Source organism: Pristiophorus japonicus, chromosome 16, assembly GCF_044704955.1.
Source record: "Pristiophorus japonicus isolate sPriJap1 chromosome 16, sPriJap1.hap1, whole genome shotgun sequence".
In the NCBI taxonomy this organism is placed as follows: domain Eukaryota; kingdom Metazoa; phylum Chordata; class Chondrichthyes; family Pristiophoridae; genus Pristiophorus; species Pristiophorus japonicus.
In genome coordinates this window covers 29,014,593-29,033,897 of record NC_091992.1, presented here as the reverse complement: position 1 = coordinate 29,033,897, position 19,305 = coordinate 29,014,593, and the positions used below count along the sequence as shown (strand labels likewise).

General features: G+C 42.3%; 1 protein-coding gene across 2 annotated transcripts in view; it reads left to right on the top strand.

The window, feature by feature from the left end:
- kiaa0753 (KIAA0753 ortholog) overlaps nucleotides 1-19,305 on the top strand; it is a 72,445-nt gene that overhangs the window by 43,841 nt on the left and 9,299 nt on the right. Inside the window, exons 11-16 of one of the 2 annotated variants that reach the window (XM_070857153.1) lie at nucleotides 1,495-1,584; nucleotides 1,905-1,992; nucleotides 8,396-8,479; nucleotides 9,517-9,687; nucleotides 13,369-13,450; nucleotides 18,046-18,166. In XM_070857153.1, the coding sequence (XP_070713254.1) occupies nucleotides 1,495-1,584; nucleotides 1,905-1,992; nucleotides 8,396-8,479; nucleotides 9,517-9,687; nucleotides 13,369-13,450; nucleotides 18,046-18,166 (636 nt within the window). The remainder of the gene's footprint in view (nucleotides 1-1,494; nucleotides 1,585-1,904; nucleotides 1,993-8,395; nucleotides 8,480-9,516; nucleotides 9,688-13,368; nucleotides 13,451-18,045; nucleotides 18,167-19,305) is intronic. The other variant, XM_070857154.1, reaches the window with a different exon arrangement.

The window sequence follows — 19,305 nt, the reverse complement described above, 5'->3', positions numbered from 1 at the left end:
AGTGAACAGCAAGGAGGATAGTGATAGACTTCAAGAGGACATAGACAGGCTGGTGGAATGGGCGGACAAGTGGCAGATGAAATTTAATGCAGATGATACATTTTGGTAGGAAGAATGAGGAGAGGCAATATAGACACAATTCTAAAGGGGGTGTAGGAACAGAGCGACCTGGGGATGTATGTGCACAAATCGTTGAAGGTGACAGGGCAGGTTGGGAAAGTTGTTAAAAAAAGCAAACCGGCTTCTGGGCTTTATAAATAGAGGCATAGAGTACAAAAGCAAGGAAGTTATGATGAACCTTTATATAACACTGATTCGGCCTCAATTCTGGGCACCACACTTTAGGAAGGAGGTGAAGGCCTTAGAGAGGGTGCAGAAAAGATTTACAAGAATGGTTCCAAGGATGAGGGACTTCGTTATGTGGAGAGACTGGAGAAGTTGGGGTTGTTCTCCTTTGAGCAGAGAAGATTGAGAGGAGATTTGATGGGGGTGTTCAAAATCATGAGGGGCTAGACAGAGTACACAGAGAAATTGTTCCCATTGGCAGAAGCCTCGAGACCCAGAGGACTCCGACTTAAGATGATTGACAGCAGAACCAAAGGTGACATGAGGAAAAATGTTTTTACGCAGCGAGCGGTGATGATCTGGAATGCACTGCCCGAAGCGTGGTGGAGGCAGATTCATTCACAGCTTTCAAAAGGGAATTAGATAAGTACCTGCAGGAAAATCATTTGACGGGCTATGGGGAAAGGGTGGAGTGAGACGAGCTGAAGTGCTCTTGCTGAGAGCTGGCATGGGCTCAATGGCTTCCTTCTTTGCTGTAACCATTCTATTCTAGAATGTTTCTATTTGAAATTAGTTTGAGCGGCCTCAATACAGTTCGTACTGTTGATGGGTCCATAGCGCAGAATTATCCCTAATTTGGCAATCTCATTTGGGACCTGCTGGTGTGGGAAAATGTGCTATTTTCTCGGCTGAGGAAAAGTAGAGGGTGCTTTATTCTACATCTATCAATGTTGCCACTGATCTGGAAGTGCTTGATGCTGTTATATTCTCCAACACTAACAATCCTCACTTTGAGAATAATAAAGTTTTTTTTTATAATTGTAATGTAGAACATGAATCAATGGGGACAAAAGTTGAAATGATTACAGATTCTGTATTAATTTTTTCTTTGCATCACCACACTAATCTGCTACCGAGATCTTTCTAAATTGTTTTCTTGCATGCTATAATTTGTGTTTATGAAGTCGGCAAGCAGCAGTGTCAGTTGTATTTCCAACTGATATCAATTATTGAAAATGATTACATCAAATAATGGAAACCATTTTGCTCATGTGTGATTTGTGCTTTAGGATGCCACAAACCATTTCCGTCCAAGTATACATGTTGGACAGCACGGTCAGTTGCTGTTCTTGTAAGAGAGACGGCTGCTAAATGCCTTTTGAATATTATGTAAATTTAATGCAGCTTAGTTTTGAAAAATGATTTTAGGTTGGCATGGCTTGATTCTGAGACTGCTCGCAGGATGAAGGAGCTCAATGAACTTTGCAAACAAGAAACAGACAAAATAAAGAAAATGAGGTACAATTTCTGCAACTTCTCATTTTTATGTGGATCTTAATAGAAGGCCATCCTTGGAACCTTGTTGATTTACACTGAGTACCAGGGACTTAATTTTTTTAAAGAAAAGTGAGATGATGTAGAAATGCATATTGAAATGCTTCTGTATACATAATGGCAAGACATTTAGATCTGCTTCCATAAGACATTTGGTCCAAATATTGAATTAAAAATTTGATTAGTAGCTTCCCAACTATTTCATGTTTTGCAGAGATTATGACTATCAAGTGTAACTATAGATGATATAAAAATATTTATTTAAATAAATATTCTTTATTCAGATCTGAAGTTGGATCCCCTAACAAATGGATTGTAAAAGCAGAGGAGGAAATTCGTGAGAGGCTTCAGCCCATAATGGACAAAGCACAGGTATCAGATATTTAATACCTCAAAAGCAGCTAGAGCAGAACTGATTGTTCAGACTTTAATCAGACAATTTGGAATATTATATATTCTGGATTTACAACCACTCTAGTCATTATTTTTTGTCAAATTACTCATGCAGTTATTGAGTCTGGTATTTGATTTCTGCTAATAAGAACATAAGAATTAGGAACAGGAGTAGGCCATCTAGCCCCTCGAGCCTGCTCCGCCATTCAACAAGATCATGGCTGATCTGGCCGTGGACTCAGCTCCACTTACCTGCCCGCTCCCCAGAACCCTTAATTCCCTTATTGGTTAAAAATCTATCTATTTGTGACTTGAATACATTCAATGAGCTAGCCTCAACTGCTTCCTTGGGCAGAGAATTCCACAGATTCACAACCCTCTGGGAGAAGAAATTCCTTCTCAACTCAGTTTTAAATTGGCTCCCCTGTATTTTGATGCTGTGCCCCCTAGTTCTAGTCTCCCCGACCAGTGGAAACAACCTCTCTGCCTCTATCTTGTCTATCCCTTTCATTATTTTAAATGTTTCTATAAGATCACCCCTCATCCTTCTGAATTCCAACGAGTAAAGACCCAGTCTACTCAATCTATCATCATAAGGTAACCCCCTCATCTCCGGAATCAGCCGAGTGAATCGTCTCTGTACCCCCTCCAAAGCTAGTATATCCTTCCTTAAGTAAGGTGACCAAAACTGCACGCAGTACTCCATGTGCGGCCTCACCAATACCCTATACAGTTGCAGAAGGACCTCCCTGCTATTGTACTCCATCTCTCTCACAATGAAGACCAACATTCCATTCGCTTTCCTGATTACCTGCTGCACCTGCAAACTAACTTTTTGGGATTCATGCCCCCAAGGCCCCCCAGGTCCCTCTGCACCGCAGCATGTTGTAATTTCTCCCCATTCAAATAATAATCCCTTTTACTTTTTTTTTCCCCAAGGTGGATGACCTCACACATTCCAACATTGTATTCCATCTGCCAAACCTTAGCCCATTCGCTTAACCCATCTAAATCTCTTTGCAGCCTCTCTGTGTCCTCTACACAACCCGCTTTCCCACTAATCTTTGTGGCATCTGCAAATTTTGTTACACTACACTCTGTCCCCTCTTCCAGGTCATCTATGTATATTGTAAACAGTTGTGGTCCCAGCACGGATCCCTGTGGCACACCACTAACCACCGATTTCCAACCCGAAAAGGATCCATTTATCCCGACTCTCTGCTTTCTGTTAGCCAGCCAATTCTCGATCCATGCTAATACATTTCCACTGACTTCGCGTACCTTTATCTTCTGCAGTAACCTTTTGTGTGGCACCTTATCGAATGCCTTTTGAAAATCTAAATACACCACATCCATCGGTACACCTCTATCCACCATGCTCGTTATGTCCTCAAAGAATTCCAGTAAATTAGTTAAACATGATTCCTCTTCATGAATCCATGCTGTGTCTGCTTGATTGCACTATTCCTATCTAGATGTCCCGCTATTTCTTCCTTAATGATAGTTTCAAGCATTTTCCCCACTACAGATGTTAAACTAACCGGCCTATAGTTACCTGCCTTTTGTCTGCCCCCTTTTTTAAACAGAGACGTTACATTAGCTGCTTTCCAATCCGCTGGTACCTCCCCAGAGTCCAGAGAATTTTGGTAGATTATAACGAATGCATCTGCTATAACTTCCGCCATCTCTTTTAATACCCTGGGATGCATTTCATCAGGACCAGGGGAATTGTCTACCTTGAATCCCATTAGCCTATCCAGCACTACCCTTCTAGTGATAGTGATTGTCTCAAGGTCCTCCCTTCCCACATTCCTGTGACCAGCAATTTCTGGCATGGTTTCTGTGTCTTCCACTGTGAAGACCGAAGCAAAATAATTGTTTAAGGTCTCATCCATTTCCACATTTCCCATTATTAAATCCCCCTTCTCATCTTCTAAGGGACCAACATTTACTTTAGTCACTCTTTTCCGTTTTATATATCTGTAAAAGCTTTTACTATCCGTTTTTATGTTTTGCGCAAGTTTACCTTCGTAATCTATCTTTCCTTTCTTTATTGCTTTCTTAGTCATTCTTTGCTGTTGTTTAAAATTTTCCCAATCTTCTATTTTCCCACTAACCTTGGCCACCTTATACGTATTGGTTTTTAATTTGATACTCTCCTTTATTTCCTTGGTTATCCACGGCTGGTTATCCCTTCTCTTTCCGCCCTTCTTTTTCACTGGAATATATTTTTGTTGAGCAGTATGAAAGAGCTCCTTAAAAGTCCTCCACTGTTCCTCAATTGTGCCACCGTTTAGTCTGTGTTTCCAGTCTACTTTAGCCAACTCTGCCCTCATCCCACTGTAGTCCCCTTTGTTTAAGCGTAGTACGCTCGTTTGAAACACTACTTCCTCACCCTCAATCTGTATTACAAATTCAACCATACTGTGATCACTCATTCCGAGAGGATCTTTTACTAGGAGATCGTTTATTATTCCTGTCTCATTACACAGGACCAGATCTAAGATAGCTTGCTCCCTTGTAGATTCTGTAACATACTGTTCTAAGAAACAATCCCGTATGCATTCTATGAATTCCTCCTCCAGGCTACCCCATGCGATTTGATTTGACCAATCGATATGTAGGTTAAAATCCCCCATGATTACTGCCGTTCCTTTTTCACATGCCTCCCTCGATTATTACCCGCCCCACCGTGAAGTTATTATTTGGGGGCCTATAAACTATGCCCACCAGTGACTTTTTCCCCTTACTAGCTCTAATAGTATTGTGTCCCATTGCAGGACACCTAAACAGTTGTGCTGGCAATGTTAGATGAGAGGTTTATGATCAAAAAGGGTGACACAAGTTTCTGACTCATTTTAAATATAGGGAGCTGGTTTCTTTTCAAAATGAAATGTATCAAAAGAGAAATTTTATTTTAAGTATTATGGGGCCCAAGTTTCCACGTGATTTGCGCTTGATTTTTAGGAGCAACTGGTGGAGAACGGACTATCTTAGAAATCGCAATTCTCCACATTTTGTTTTCTGCAGTTCTAGTCAGGTAGAACAGTTCTACTTTGGAACAGAATTTTTTCTTCAAAAGGGGGCGTGTCCGGCCACTGACGCCTGATTTGAAAGTTTCCACAGTGAAAACGTACTCCAAACTAAAGTAGAATGGAGCAAGTGAAGATTTTTGTAGAACTGAAAAAACCTTTCTACACATTAAAAAATCAGGCGCAGGTTACAAATTAGGCGTCCAGAACGAGGTGGGGGGGGGAGGGAACTCATTAAATTCTACAATAAATCCTTATTTATACTTCTACAAATATTATACAAATAAATCCAACCTGAATAAACATTTATAAGCAAAGAAAAGATTAAATAAACCATCTTCCTACCTGTGTGAAAGTGCTTCAGCCAGGGAGAATTCTGCAGCCGTTCGTTGCCGCTGAGCGGGAGGGGGGCGGAGAAAGCCATTCGTGCCGCTGAGCGGCAGTGGGGGGGGGGGGGGGGGGGGTGAAAGCCGTTCGTGCCGCTGAGCGGGAGGGTGGTGGGGGGAGAAAGCCGTTCGTGCCGCTGAGCGGGAGGGGGTGGGGGGGAGAGAGGAGAAAGCCGTTTGTTGTTGTGGAGGGGAGGGAGGGGAAGGAGACAGTGAGAAGGGTAGCCTCTGTGCTGATGACAATGTGATTTTATTAAAAAATTTTCAAAAATTAAACAGCTACATAGAACTACAAAAATGGCCAAGTGCCAATGTTTTTTTTCCACACTGAGCATGTGCGAACGCTCCAACGCGCACGCGCAGCGTTGCCGGCAGGAAAAAAACTAATTTAAATAGTACCCGCCCCCTCCCACGTACAAAATCGGCGCGAGTGTAGGCTCCGTCCCCCTGGGCGCCGCGCCAGACATACAAGGAGCTGCAAAGCGCTCGAGAATAGCGCGTTTTTTTTTCTGGCGCCGTTTTAGGCACGAAAAACGGGCGCCCAGCTCGGAGGGGCGCCCGTTTTTTATCCTGTGGAAACTTGGGCCCCATATGTTTCAACTAAAAAAGTGAGTCTTGTACAAGCGAGTGAGATCTGACAAGTCTGAATATTGCTTGCGTTTTTGAGGTTGATTTCAAATGAAATTGTCTGATATTCTCTAGCATAATGACTGATCTAGTGGCGATTCTGTAAAGAGACTTAATTTTTAAAAATAAATCACATCCTTTTATTATATTCCGGAGAATAGGCGGTCCAATTGGCTGTGCTTTATTGATTTCAGGAAGCTGCTTTCACTTAGTTATCTAACAATTCCACATTCTATTCAATGGATAATCAGAATTGCTTCCATTGAGGAAAATGGGACTTAAATGGGACTTAAATTTGCTGCTGTTGTTTTATTCGTATGATTCAATATTTCTTTTGCTCACGTCTTGAGGAAATTTTCAATAGGTCCACTGAAGTTGTAGTGCTCTTTTTCCTTCTGCCTCTCTCATCTAACAGTAGGAAAAATACAGGGCAAAGGTTTTCTGTGGCAGGGCACCTAACGGAATCTGCCGTTAGTTAGACTTGTTTTTGCACATTTAGGTTTTAAGCGTTTGCATGGCAAGTTGCTGAAAGAGCGAGCTGATAACGTCACAGCGAGATAAACAGGGCATCTGGGACCTGAGTAAACGGGGCAAGCAACTGTGTATCTCTTTAACCAATCAGATTTGAAGATTGTGAAACGCAAGGACTGAGAAGGAAGTGTAAATTAGCTGGGTGAATTCAATGTCAAATCAGGTATTAAAAGATAAATAAATGGAGGGAAAGAAAGATTGGATTAAGAGAGAGGAATAGGAAAAGTCAATTTTAAATTTTTTTGACATTTTTTAAATCTCCAACAATTAAAACCTGAAGGGATGAGACTCCACACTTGTAATAGTTAATTTTCAGTGCCAGAGAGGTTGATTGGCAGTAATTAACATATATCACATCATTAAAAGGGTACTTAGACTGGAATGGACAAGACTTGACTTCCTGTGGCGAGTTTAGTTCGTATCTACCACAAAAATACAGCAACTACATGGTGAAGCAGACAGCATGATGCCATTTTCGCAAAGCTAACGGCAGAGCAGTGCATCTCGGACAGCAACGTTTGATTATTTGAGTTTAACCGTACATTTGTCCCTCTCCTGAAATTACTGTACCATTTTCACATAAGTTAAAGCAAGCACCATTGGCCGTTATTTTGACAGCAAAATAAGGGCCCTAGTTGCTTATTGGATATTAAAAATCATGGGCTGGAAACTTGCGGCACAATAATGACTTATTAACGGTGTGCGCCATTACAGAAACGTATCAAGAAATAGTGAAGTAAGTGAGTTATGACATTAGTTGTGTTGCAGCATAATTTGCTGAGACATTTTTCTATCTCCACCGATACACTCGCCTAAGCCGATCAAAGTTTGTTTTGTCGCTCACCCTTCCAGTCCGTCACACATTTTTGGGATTTACGTCCGTGTTTGTGCCGTAGCCACTTAGACTTCATAATGCTGCAGGTGACCTGTAATCCATGTGATTTTAGACCTTCACATGATTGTCAGCCTGGAAGGCCAACAAAGGGACAAATAAAGCTGGCGCCTCACATCTTTATTTGATTTAAGGTGATATCAAAAGATGCAGCTTGCTTATCTCCCAGTGTCAAGCCTCAATCAGAGTTATGACTTCTAATCTAAGATTTCCATTGCGCCAGATGGTTGGTCTGAGGGGTAAGCCATCGACTGCACCCTGAATGTGGGCCCTGATTTGTCATTGAGCTCGCTACACTGTAACTGAATCAATTGTTTTTTTTCAGTACATTTTGGCGCAAGTATAGTGCGAGATGAACAAAGTGCAAATGTGCAATATCTCTCATTTGTCTGAGCTTTGCTTCTTTTTAGTCTAAAAGTATATTTAAAGTTCCATCTTGTTTGACAAAGGAACGGCTCCACATATGTTTTAAAAAGTTACCATTTTTGATCATGTATCTCACAACTAACATTAAAAAGGATACTACCTTCATCAGCCATTTTGAATAAACTATGTAAGGTATTTTATTCTGCATTAGACACTTTGGCAATAAAGCTACATTCTTCCTTTTGAAGGAGATTTAAACAGTCTGGTCTAGTAGATACAAGAGATCCTATAGAACTGTTCAAAGAAGAGCAGGAAATGTTTCTGGTGTCGTGGCCAACATTTTCCCCTCTTAATACCACAAAAAAACAACCAGATTAACTGGTGTTTCATATCATTTGATGTTTGTGGGATCTTGTGCTTAAGCTGCAACACTTGCTTAAATACAAGAATGACTGCGTTTGAAAAGTAATACATTGGTTGTGAAATACTTAATCAGCCTGTGGATATGATAAGACACTGCATAAATGCAGGTTCTTTCTTCTCAATAGGTTATAAGTGAGTCTTGGGAGAAGAGAACTCGAATCAAAGACTCTTCATTTCAACAGCAGTTGTTGTTGCAAGTTGCTGAAAAGGTAAGTAGACTTATAAACCAGTGATAGTGCTCCACATCCAAGTGATTGTTGATACTTAATGTAGAATTTGAAGTGGACAAATGCATGGTCTAGATACCGGCCTTAGGAAAGAAAAACTAATGACTATAAATTTATTTCAACCTTTCATTGAGTTATCAAACCATTTTCAAATTTATGAGAATGACCACAACTTAGTTGTGTGAATTTGTGTTTCTATATATTTTTTTAAACACTATTATGCTTGTCTATATCTTTGTGGCTGTCTCTCTCACTGTGTGTGTGTGTTTGTGTGTGTGCATTCATGTTACAAATTTCTGCTGATGGACATCAGTCAATTCATAAGTTTCTATCTTGTAATGTAATCTATAGCCTTATCAAATGTTTTCTGAAAATCCAGATAGACAATGCCTGCCTGACTGTCCTCATCCACGAACTTAGTGACTTCTTCAAACCTTTCTCTTATCACTTATGATCCCTTTGAGCAACTTACCTATAACTGAAGTCAAATTAATGGGCCAATAGGTCCCTGGTTCTGCCTTCTCACTCCTTTTAAGAATAACTAAATAAATAAATTGGAACTGCAAGAGCATCCTTCCGGTCCAAGCTAATAGTCCTTGACTCTATCGAGCTGTCAAAGGTACAGGCAAGGGGCTCACAATGTTCAAGTCGCATTTCTTTCAGAGGGCTCAACTGGATGTCATGCTCTTTTACTTTGAGTCAATCATCTCAGTGTGATGGCAGAAGTGTTTTGTGACTTAAGATATTCTGCATGACCAATGCAGCCTAATCTGGCACAAGTCAATTATTCAGTCGGTGCCTTGACAGATTCTGTTTTTATGCCTTAGATTTGGCAATGAATTGCTACACTTAAGTCTTTACAATTATTTTCAGCAATTATCCTCTCCTGTAAAAGCAGAACAGTCCTAACCATGTCCAATTATTGACTAGTAGAGAATGTATTCTTTGTGCTCCCCTGTAAGAATGTGCCTACGCATGTGTTAATTATAGAAACATAATTGTATCTGTTCCGTTCTCAGGCTGCAACTAGTGCGGACCTTCTCAGTGAAAAACTCTTAGATGAGCTGCTGGAGGACACAGCACAAGAATTATTGAATCTGGAGCTAAATGCAAAAGTTCATTCAGAAGCTTTGGTGATGCAAGATGGCCCTACACTCGAGAACATGCTACAGAGAATGGAGGAGATGGAAGTAAGTATATACGATGCCTTTCAGTTTATGTTACTAATCTTGCGTGGATGACAAACTATTTCACTAGTGAGGGAAATAGAATTCTCTCTGGGCCTCTGCCATTAGCACTCTTATATTAACTCCTTGGATATGAGCAAGAGCAGGCTGGGGTATCTCCCCCTTTCTACCTATGGCAGAACTGCCGAGCCTTTTAGCATGCCTGATGGCACAGCTAAGAATGGGAAATTCCTTGTTCTATGTCCATGATCCAGGATATTGGCATGTTAATTTTTTGCTTGTCTAAATATATTTTAAGCCCCCTTTTGCCATCTCTTTGTATCTTGCATCATTCCCAGACAACAGGATAATTAAATGACCTGTTCTTGGGATCTGTTAATCAGTGTTCCCGCTAAGGTGCGCGACCACGCAGTAATCTGAAAGGTCCCGCGTAGGCCGCTCATTGGCAAATACCGCGCATGCGCAGGAATTTAAAGGGACTGCACATTAAAAGAAACAAGCCATGTAGAACAAGCGCAGCTCATGGGGAAGAATGCTGCCCTTGACTTGACTGCTAGTAGGTGAATTAAAATATTCCAGGCTAACTTTTGTTTAATACAATTTTTTCTTCCTTCCTCATGGGAAAGTGTCTGGCTCATGTCTACGTGTGATACAGCATATTGAATGTTGGAGCACCAATACACTGAGTAGCGCCATGTGTTTTCATAGCTACTTTGAGACACTTATCCTTGAGATTATTATTCACTGTACTACATGGACAGCTTTATTTGAAGAATCAAAATTGCTGTATCTTTGAGTAATCCTGTATCATCACAACTCTGAACAGGATGGCCAATGTTTTCCACTTGTGCATTAGCCAGCCACGACTTCCTCCCCTTCCCCATTCAGTTTAATGGACAAGAGAATTACATGCTCCCAAGCGCAGCGGCAGAAAACCCTAGCCAAGTTGCCTAGTTAACCTTATTTTAAAATGACTATATGCAAACATTTTTAGTCTATTCAAGTAACATCATCTGATTTTATAGTATTATGGGCATCTATTACATAATCAGTAACTCACGGGAACGGAAGCATAGTGGTTAAGTTACGGGACGAGTAATCCAGGGGCCTAGACTAATATCTGGAGACAGAGTTTAAATCCCACCTCGGCAGCTGGGGAATTTAAATTCTGTTGATTACTAGTTTTTTTTATTCAGATTTATTTAATGAAACTACCGGATTGTCGTAAAAACCCATCTGGTTCACTAATGTCCTTTAGGGAAGGAAATCTGCCGTACTTACCTGGTCTGGCCTGGAAACTCCAGACCCACGGCAATCTGGTTGACTCTTAACTGCCCTCTGAAATGGCTGAGCAAGCCACTCAGTTGTAACAAACCTCTATGATAAACAATACGAGAAATAAAACCGGACGGACCACCCGGCATCGACCTCAGCACTGGCTTCGGACACGACAACGACACACCCAGCCCAGTTGACCCTGCAAATTCCTCCTTACGAACATCTGGGGACTTGTGCCAAAATTGGGAAAGCTTAAACAAAGGAGACTACAAAGGTGTGAAGGCAGAGTTGGCTAAAGTGGACTGGGAAAATAGATTAAAGTGTGGGACAGTCTCATGGCTTCAGGTCAAGCAGGGCAAATAAATCTCCTGCTGATTACCACCTACCGCCCTCTCTCAGCTGATGAATCAGTACTCCTCCATATTGAACACCTTCAATATCCATCATCAAGAGTGGCTCGGCAGCACAACTACTGACCGAGTTGGCCAAGTCCTGAAAGACATAGCTGCCAAACTGGGCCTGCATCAGGTGGTGAGAGAAAAACCTACTTGACCTCATCCTCACTAACTGTCGAAGATTCATCTGTCCATGGCAACTTTTTTCTCCATGACAGTTTCACCGCACAGTTATTGTGGAGACGAAGCTCTGACACCCTCCATCATGTTGTGTAGCACTACCACCATGCTAAATGGGATAGATTTAAAACATGGGGCGCTGTGCGCCATCAACAGCAGCAGAATTGTAATCCACCACAATCTGTAACCTCATGGCCCGACTTATCCCTTGCTCTACTCTTACCATCAAGCCAGGGGACCAACTCTGGTTCAATGACGAGTACAGAACAGCATGCCAGGAGCAGCACCAGGCGTACCTAAAAATGAGGTACCAACCTGGGGAAGTTGCAACACAACTACATGCATGCTAAGCAACGGAAGCAGCATGCTATAAACAGAGCTAAGCAATCCCTCAATCAACGGATCAGATCAAAGTTCTGCAGTTCTGTTGTTGGAGGACAATCATCCCAGCCCCAGGACATCGCTGCAGGAGTTCCTAGGCCCAATCATCAATTGCTTCATCAATGACCTTTCCTCCATCATAAGGTCAGAAGTGGGGATGTTCGCTGATGATTGCACAGTGTTCGGTTCCATTCGCAACTCCTCAGAAAATGAAACAGTCCATGCCTGCATGCAGCGAGACCTGGATGACATTCAGGCTTGGGCTGATAAGTGGGAAGTTACACAATTGCCAGGCAATGACCATCTCCAACAAGCGAGTGTCTAACCACCTCCCCTTGATATTCAACAGCATTACCATCGCTGAATCCCCCACATCAACATCCTGGGAGTCACCATTGACCAGAAACTTAACTAGACCAGCCACATAAATACTGTGGCAACAAGAGCGGGTCAGAGGCTGGGTATTCTGTGGCGAGTGTCTTGCCTCCTGACTCCCCAAAGCCTTTCCACCATGTACTAGGCACATCAGGGGTGTAATAGAATACTCTCCATGCCTGGATGAGTACAGCTCCAATGACACTCAAGAAGCTCGACACCATCTAGGACAAAGCAGCCTGCTTGATTGGTATCCCATCCACCACCTTCAACATTCACTCCCTCCACCACCAGTGCACCGTGGCTGCAGTGTGTACCATCTATAAGATGCACTGCAGTAACTCGCCACGGCTTCTTCAGCAGCACCTCACAAACCAGTGACCTCTACCACTTAGAAGGACAAGGGCAACAGCAGGCATATGGGAGCACCATCACCTGCAAGCTCCCCTCCAAGTAGCACATTATCCTGACTTGGAAATAGATCACTGTTCCTTCATTGTCGCTGGGTCAAAATCCTGGAACTCCTTCCCTGACAGCACTGTGGACTTCACCACACAGACTGCAGCGGTTCAAGAAGGCAGCTCACCACCACCTTCTCCAGGGCATTTGGGGATGGGCAATAAATGCTGGCCTTGCCAACGACGCCCACATCCCGGAATGAATAAAAAATAAAATTCAACCACCGAACAATTTTATTTAATCTTGTATTATTTTTAAATTTATCATGTGAGAATCTTCGTGACTTGGATCCATTTGAATCACATTGCTTTTAATTATACTTATGTTTTGTAAACAAATGCAATTCGCAGTAATATTTGGATCGGAGGGAGAGAAATGGCATATTTAATCATCTGAAATAGTTTTGAATCTAGTTAATTTCATAGTTAAAGGGAAACACATGCTAACAGTGCTGCTTTCAAACACAAAATTCAACCCTTAAATAAAATTACAGGCATCCGAAATTGCTATGAGAAACTGCTGATAATTTTGCAAACTGCTCTTAACGATCATCTACAGTCTGGACTAATTCACGTCAGTTTCTTCTTTTCACCACTTTATTTCAATAAATTACCAGAGATACCAAGAGACAGTTCGCAGAAGAGTTTGCCAGATTGAATATGCTGATCCTGATTTCTGGGCTGAGGAAGAAAAGCAAGGTAATTTACCAAAGAGCAGTAACTCCTGTGTTCCGGAGTAGTTTGGGCTCTGGTGTACAGTGCTAACCTGGCCTGTCCCTTTAAGGACACAGCCTGTGGAGAAGTGGTATAATCAGGAGACTCTAGATAATTGCAGTTGCTTCTAAATTCTTGGTGTCAAACTGTTTGTAAGTATCTGTTTCTAGGTCAGCAGAAGCATCATGAAATGGTGAGCTTTCTCTCTCAAATGTAATATTTTATTCAGCTCTCCTGTGGCATTACTCCGATTGGAGAGAGTTTGGAAATAGGGGAAGGATATACTACATCTCCATTAAGAATGTTTGATAAGAAACATAGAAATTAGATGCAGGAGTAGGCCATTCGCCCCCTTGAGGCTGCACCGCCATTCAATAAGATCATGGCTGATCATTCAACCTCAGTACCCCATTCCTGCTTTCTCTCCATACCCCTTGATCCCTTTGGCTGTAAGGGCCATATCTAACTCCCTTTTGAATATATCTAAAGAACTGGCCTGAACAACTTTCTGCAGTAGAGAATTCCACAGGTTAACCACTCTCTGAGTGAAGAAGTTTCTCCTCATCTCGGTCCTAAATGGCTTACCCCTTATTCTGAGACTGTGATCCCTGGTTCTGGAACTCCCCAGCAATGGGAATATTCTTCCTGCCTCTAACCTGTCCAATCCGGTCAGAATTTTATACGTTTCTATGAGATCCCCTCTCATTCTTCTAAACTCCAGTGGATACAAGCCCAGTTGATCCAGTCTCTCCTCATATGTCAGTCCTGCCATCCCGGGAATCAGTCTGGTGAACCTTCGCTGTACTCCCTCAATGGCAAGAACGTCCTTCCTCAGATTAGGAGACCAAAACTGAACACAATATTCTAGGTGAGGCCTCACCAAGGCCCTGTACAACTGCAGTAAGACCTCCCTGCTCCTATACTCAAATCCTCTAGCTATGAAGGCCAACATGCCATTTGCCTTCTTCACTACCTGCATGCCAGCCTTCAATGACTGATGTACCATGACACTCGGGTCTCGTTTCACCTCCCCTTTTCCTAATCTGTCACCATTCAGATAACCTGTCTTCCTGTTTTTGCCACCCAAGTGGATAACCTCACATTTATACACATTATACTGCATCTGCCATGCCATTTACCCACTCACCCTGTCTCAAGTCACCCTGCAGCCTCTTAACATCCTCCTCACAGCTCACACCGCCACCCAGCTTAGTGTCATCTGCAAACTTGGAGATATTACATTCAATTTCTTCATCTAAAATCATTGATGTATATTGTAAATAGCTGGGGTCCCAGCACTGAACCCTGCGGCACCTCACTGGTCACTGCCTGCCATTCTGAAAAGGACCCGTTTATTCCGACTCTCTGCTTCCTGTCTGCCAACCAGTTTTCTATCCACGTCAATACATTACCCCCGATACCATGTGCTTTACTTTTGCACACTAATCTCTTGTGTGGGACCTTGTCAAAAGCCTTTTGACAGTCCAAATACATCACATCCACTGGTTCTCCTTTGCCCATTCTACTAGTTACATCCTCAAATAATTCTAGAACATTTGTCAAGCATGATTTCCCTTTCATAAATCCATGTTGACTTGGACCGATCCTGTCACTGCTTTCCAAATGTGCTGCTGTTTCATCTTTAATAATTGATTCCAACATTTTCCCCACCACCAATGTCAGGCTAACCGGTCTATAATTCCCTGTTTTCTCTCTCTTTTAAAAAAAGTGATGTTACATTAGCTACCCTCCAGTCCATAGATAGATTTTTAACCAATAAGGGAATTAAGGGTTACGGGGGGAGGGCGGGTGGGTAAGTGGAGCTGAGTCCACGACCAGATCAGCCATGATCTTATTGAATGGCGGAGCGGGCTCGAGGGGCTAGATGGCCTACTCCTGTTCCTAATTCTTATGTTCTTATGATCCAGAGTCAATATAATGTTGGAAAATGATGACCAATGCATCCACTATTTCTAGGGCCACTTCCTTAAGTACTCTGGGATGCAGCCTATCGGGTCCTGGGGATTTATCGGCCTTCAATCCCATCAATTTCCCTAACACAATTTCCTGACTAATACGGATTTCCTTCACTTCCTCCTTTTCGCTAGACCCTCGAACCCCTAGTATTTCCGGAAGGTTATTTGTGTCTTCCTAAGTGAAAACAGATGCAAAGTATTTGTTCAATTGGTCTGCCATTTCTTTGTTCTCCATTATAAATTCACCTGATTCTGACTGCAAAGGACCTATGTTGGTCTTCACTAATCTTTTTCTCTTCACATATCTATAGAAGCTTTTGCAGTCAGTTTTTATGTTCCCTGCAAGCTTCCTCTCATACTCTATTTTCTCCCTCATAATTAAACCCTTTGTCCTCCTCTGCTGAATTCTAAATTTCTCCCAGTCCTCAGGTTTGCTGCTTTAATTTATATGCCTCTTCCTTGGATTTAACACTATCCCTAATTTCCCTTGTTAGCTACGATTGAGCTACCTTCCCCGTTTTATTTTTACTCCAGACAGGGATGTTCAATTGTTGAAGTTCATCAATGTCTGCCATTGCCTATCCACTGTCAACCCTTTTAAGTATCATTTAAGTCTATCCTAGCCAATTCACATCTCATACCATCGAAGTTACCTTTCCTTAAGTTTAGGACCCTAGTCTCTGAATTAAAACTGTCACTCTCCATCTTAATAAAGAATTCTACCATATTATAGTCAATCTTCCCCAGGGGGCGTCGCACAACAAGATTGCTAATTAGTCCTCTTATTACACAACACCCAGTCTAGGATGGCAAACTCTCTCGTTGGTTCCTCGACTTATTGGTCTAGAAAGCCATCCCTAATACACTCCAGGCAATCCTCCTCCTCCGCATTGCTACCAGTTTGGTGAGCCCAATCTATATGTAGATTAAAGTCGCCCATGATAACTGCTGTACCTTTATTGCATGCATCCCTAATTTCTTGTTTGATGCCATCCCCAACCTCACTACTACTGTTTGGTGGTCTGTACGCAACTCCCACTAGCGTTTTCTGCCCTTTGGTATTCCGTAGCTCTACCCATACAGATTCCACATCATCCAAGCTAATGTCCTTTCTTACTATTGCGTTAATTTCCTCTTTGACCAGCAACACTACCCCACCTCCTTTTCCTTTCTGTCTATCCTTCCTAAATGTTGAATACCCTTGGATGTTGAGTTCCCAGCCTTGGTCACCTTGGAGCCATGTCTCCGTAATCCCAATTGCGCAGTTAATTCATCCACCTTATTACGAATACTCCTCGCATTGAGGCACAGAGCCTTCAGGCTTGTCTTTTTAATACTCTTTGTCCCTTTAAAATTTTGCTGTAATGTGGCCCTTTTTGATTTTTGCCTTGGGTTTCTCTGCCCTCCACTTTTACTATTCTCCTTTCTGTCTTTTGCTTCTGCCCCCATTTTATTTCCCTCTGTCTCCCTGCATGGGTTCCCATCCCCCTGCCATATTAGTTTAAACCCTCCCCAACCGCACTAGTAAACACTCCCCCTAGGACATTGGTTCCGATCCTGCCCAGGTGCAGACTGTCCGGTTTGTACTGGTCCCAACTCCCCCAGAACCGGTTCCAATGTCCCGGGAATTTGAATCCCTCCCTCTTGCACCACTCCTCAAGCCACTTATTCATCTTAGCTATCCTGCTATTTTTACTCTGACTAGCACGTAGCACTGGTAGCAATCCTGAGATTACTACCTTTTGAGGTCCTACTTTTTAATTTTAACTCCTAGCTCTCTAACTTCAGCTTGTGGGACCTCATCCCGCTTTTTACTTATACCGTTGGTACCTGCATGCACCACGACAACTGGCTGTTCACCCTCCCTTTTCAGAATGTCCTGCACCTGCTCCGAGACATCCTTGACCCTTGCACCAGGGAGGCAACATACCATCCTGGAGTCTCGGTTGCGACCGCAGAAGCGCCTATCTATCTCCCTTACAATAGAATCCCCTACCACTGTAGCTCTCCCACTCTTTTTCCTGCCCTCCTGTGCAGCAGAGCCACCCACGGTGCCATGAACTTGGCTACTGCTGCCTTTCCCTGGTGAGCCATCTCCCCCCAACAATATCCAAAGAGCTATATCTGTTTTGGAGGGAGATGAGATCTTCCCAGAGACAGTGAAATAACTTATTTTTGATTTTGTTCCGAGAAAAATAGTATTCCTTAACCACTACAGGTAACTGAAGAAATGTTTGATCCCCTCACATTTCAAAATTAAATAACCTGCATGTTGTCTGGGGAGCAGCTCTAGATTGATACGCTTTTCATCTTAAAACGTGTAAGGATAGTGATAATTCCATGAATCAGTTGGGACCAATATCCTCGCTAAGAGAGTAACTATTAGTATGGGGGAGAATTTTAAATAATATAGGGTGGGCGGATCTGTGTTCGACTTCTGAATAAGATAACCAATAAGATTAAGCTCAGTTTTGGAATCTCTTAATATGGCGCACACATTTATAAAGTGCAGAAATGAAACCTGTGGTTCATATATTTTGATGTTTTGGAAACAAAATTTGCTTACATCTGAAAAATGCTCCACTGGTATTTCTGTTCTCATAGAAAGAGAGTTTGTCTTAATTGACACAAACCCACATACCCCACGGCCGATCAGGATCACCAGAACTGTTGAACAAAGTGAACCAACATTGGATGTAATAATTCAGAAGTCTTGTGAAGCTGAGTAAGTTGTGAATATTGCAGTGTTTCATTATGGTAATTTATTCACGTGACACCCAGCCCCCTCTCTTCATACTACTTAATGAAGTATTACAATGGGAGTTGCTATTGTTTGTACTTGCTCCTGTAATGACAAAATGTCTAATATTTACCTAAATCACTGCCAGGTATCATCACCAAGTTCACAATCAACCATGCATTTATCATCTTGGTACACCATTACAACCACCTGTACATGGTATCAAGCAAAGAATTCCTCTGTCATGTTTGTCTCCAAACACAGCAGTTAAAGATGACCATGTTTGTGTTTAAACCTCTGAAAGCTTGAACTAATAATTTACAAACCAGAAAAAGGTGCAGCATTTTCTTTTAAATGGAGGAAGAATAATGATAAACTTAGCCTTATCGATGAGCTGATCAACCTCTTTTAGTGATGTGATTTTGTTGCTCTTTCAGGGATTTGAACTGTCATTAAGTTGGAAGTCCCTAACCCAATCCAAAGGGCTTCTGACATTTGCTCCAGGCTAGGGTCTATTCTGTTTTGGCCAAAATGACACCCAAACTGCATGTCTAAGGCCAATAGTATTTACATTTTAGAGGAACTCCAAGATTCCAGTTTGTGTGGCTCGGTTCACCTAAGGTGAGGGGCTGCAACTCTGCCAGGAAGTAGGCCAATTTCATGTACATCATAACTGGTGTCTTGGGCACATTACTGGTTTCAGCTGTTGTACTGGAGCTGGTAAGGTAACATGCCAGTATAAGGTTACCTACTTAAGGTTATCTTGGTAAAAGCAGAGTAATTGAATGAGTGTGATTTGGCTACTCTGGTTGGGATTGTCATCCTCAGCCATGCCTTTGTTACTTCTAGACTCGCCTATTCCAATACTTGTGGCCAGCCTTCCACCTTGTACCTTCTAAACTTGAGCTCATCCAAAACTCTGCTGCCCATATCCTAACTCGCACCACGTCCTGTTCACCCATCTTCCGTATGCTCACTGACCTTTGTTGGCTCCCGGTCTGGCAACACTTTGATTTTTAAATTCTCATCCTAGTTTGAAAATCCCTCTATCGTCCCACCCTATTTCTGTAACCTACAACCCTTCGAGATCTCTGTGCTCCTCCAATTCTGGCCTCTTGCATATC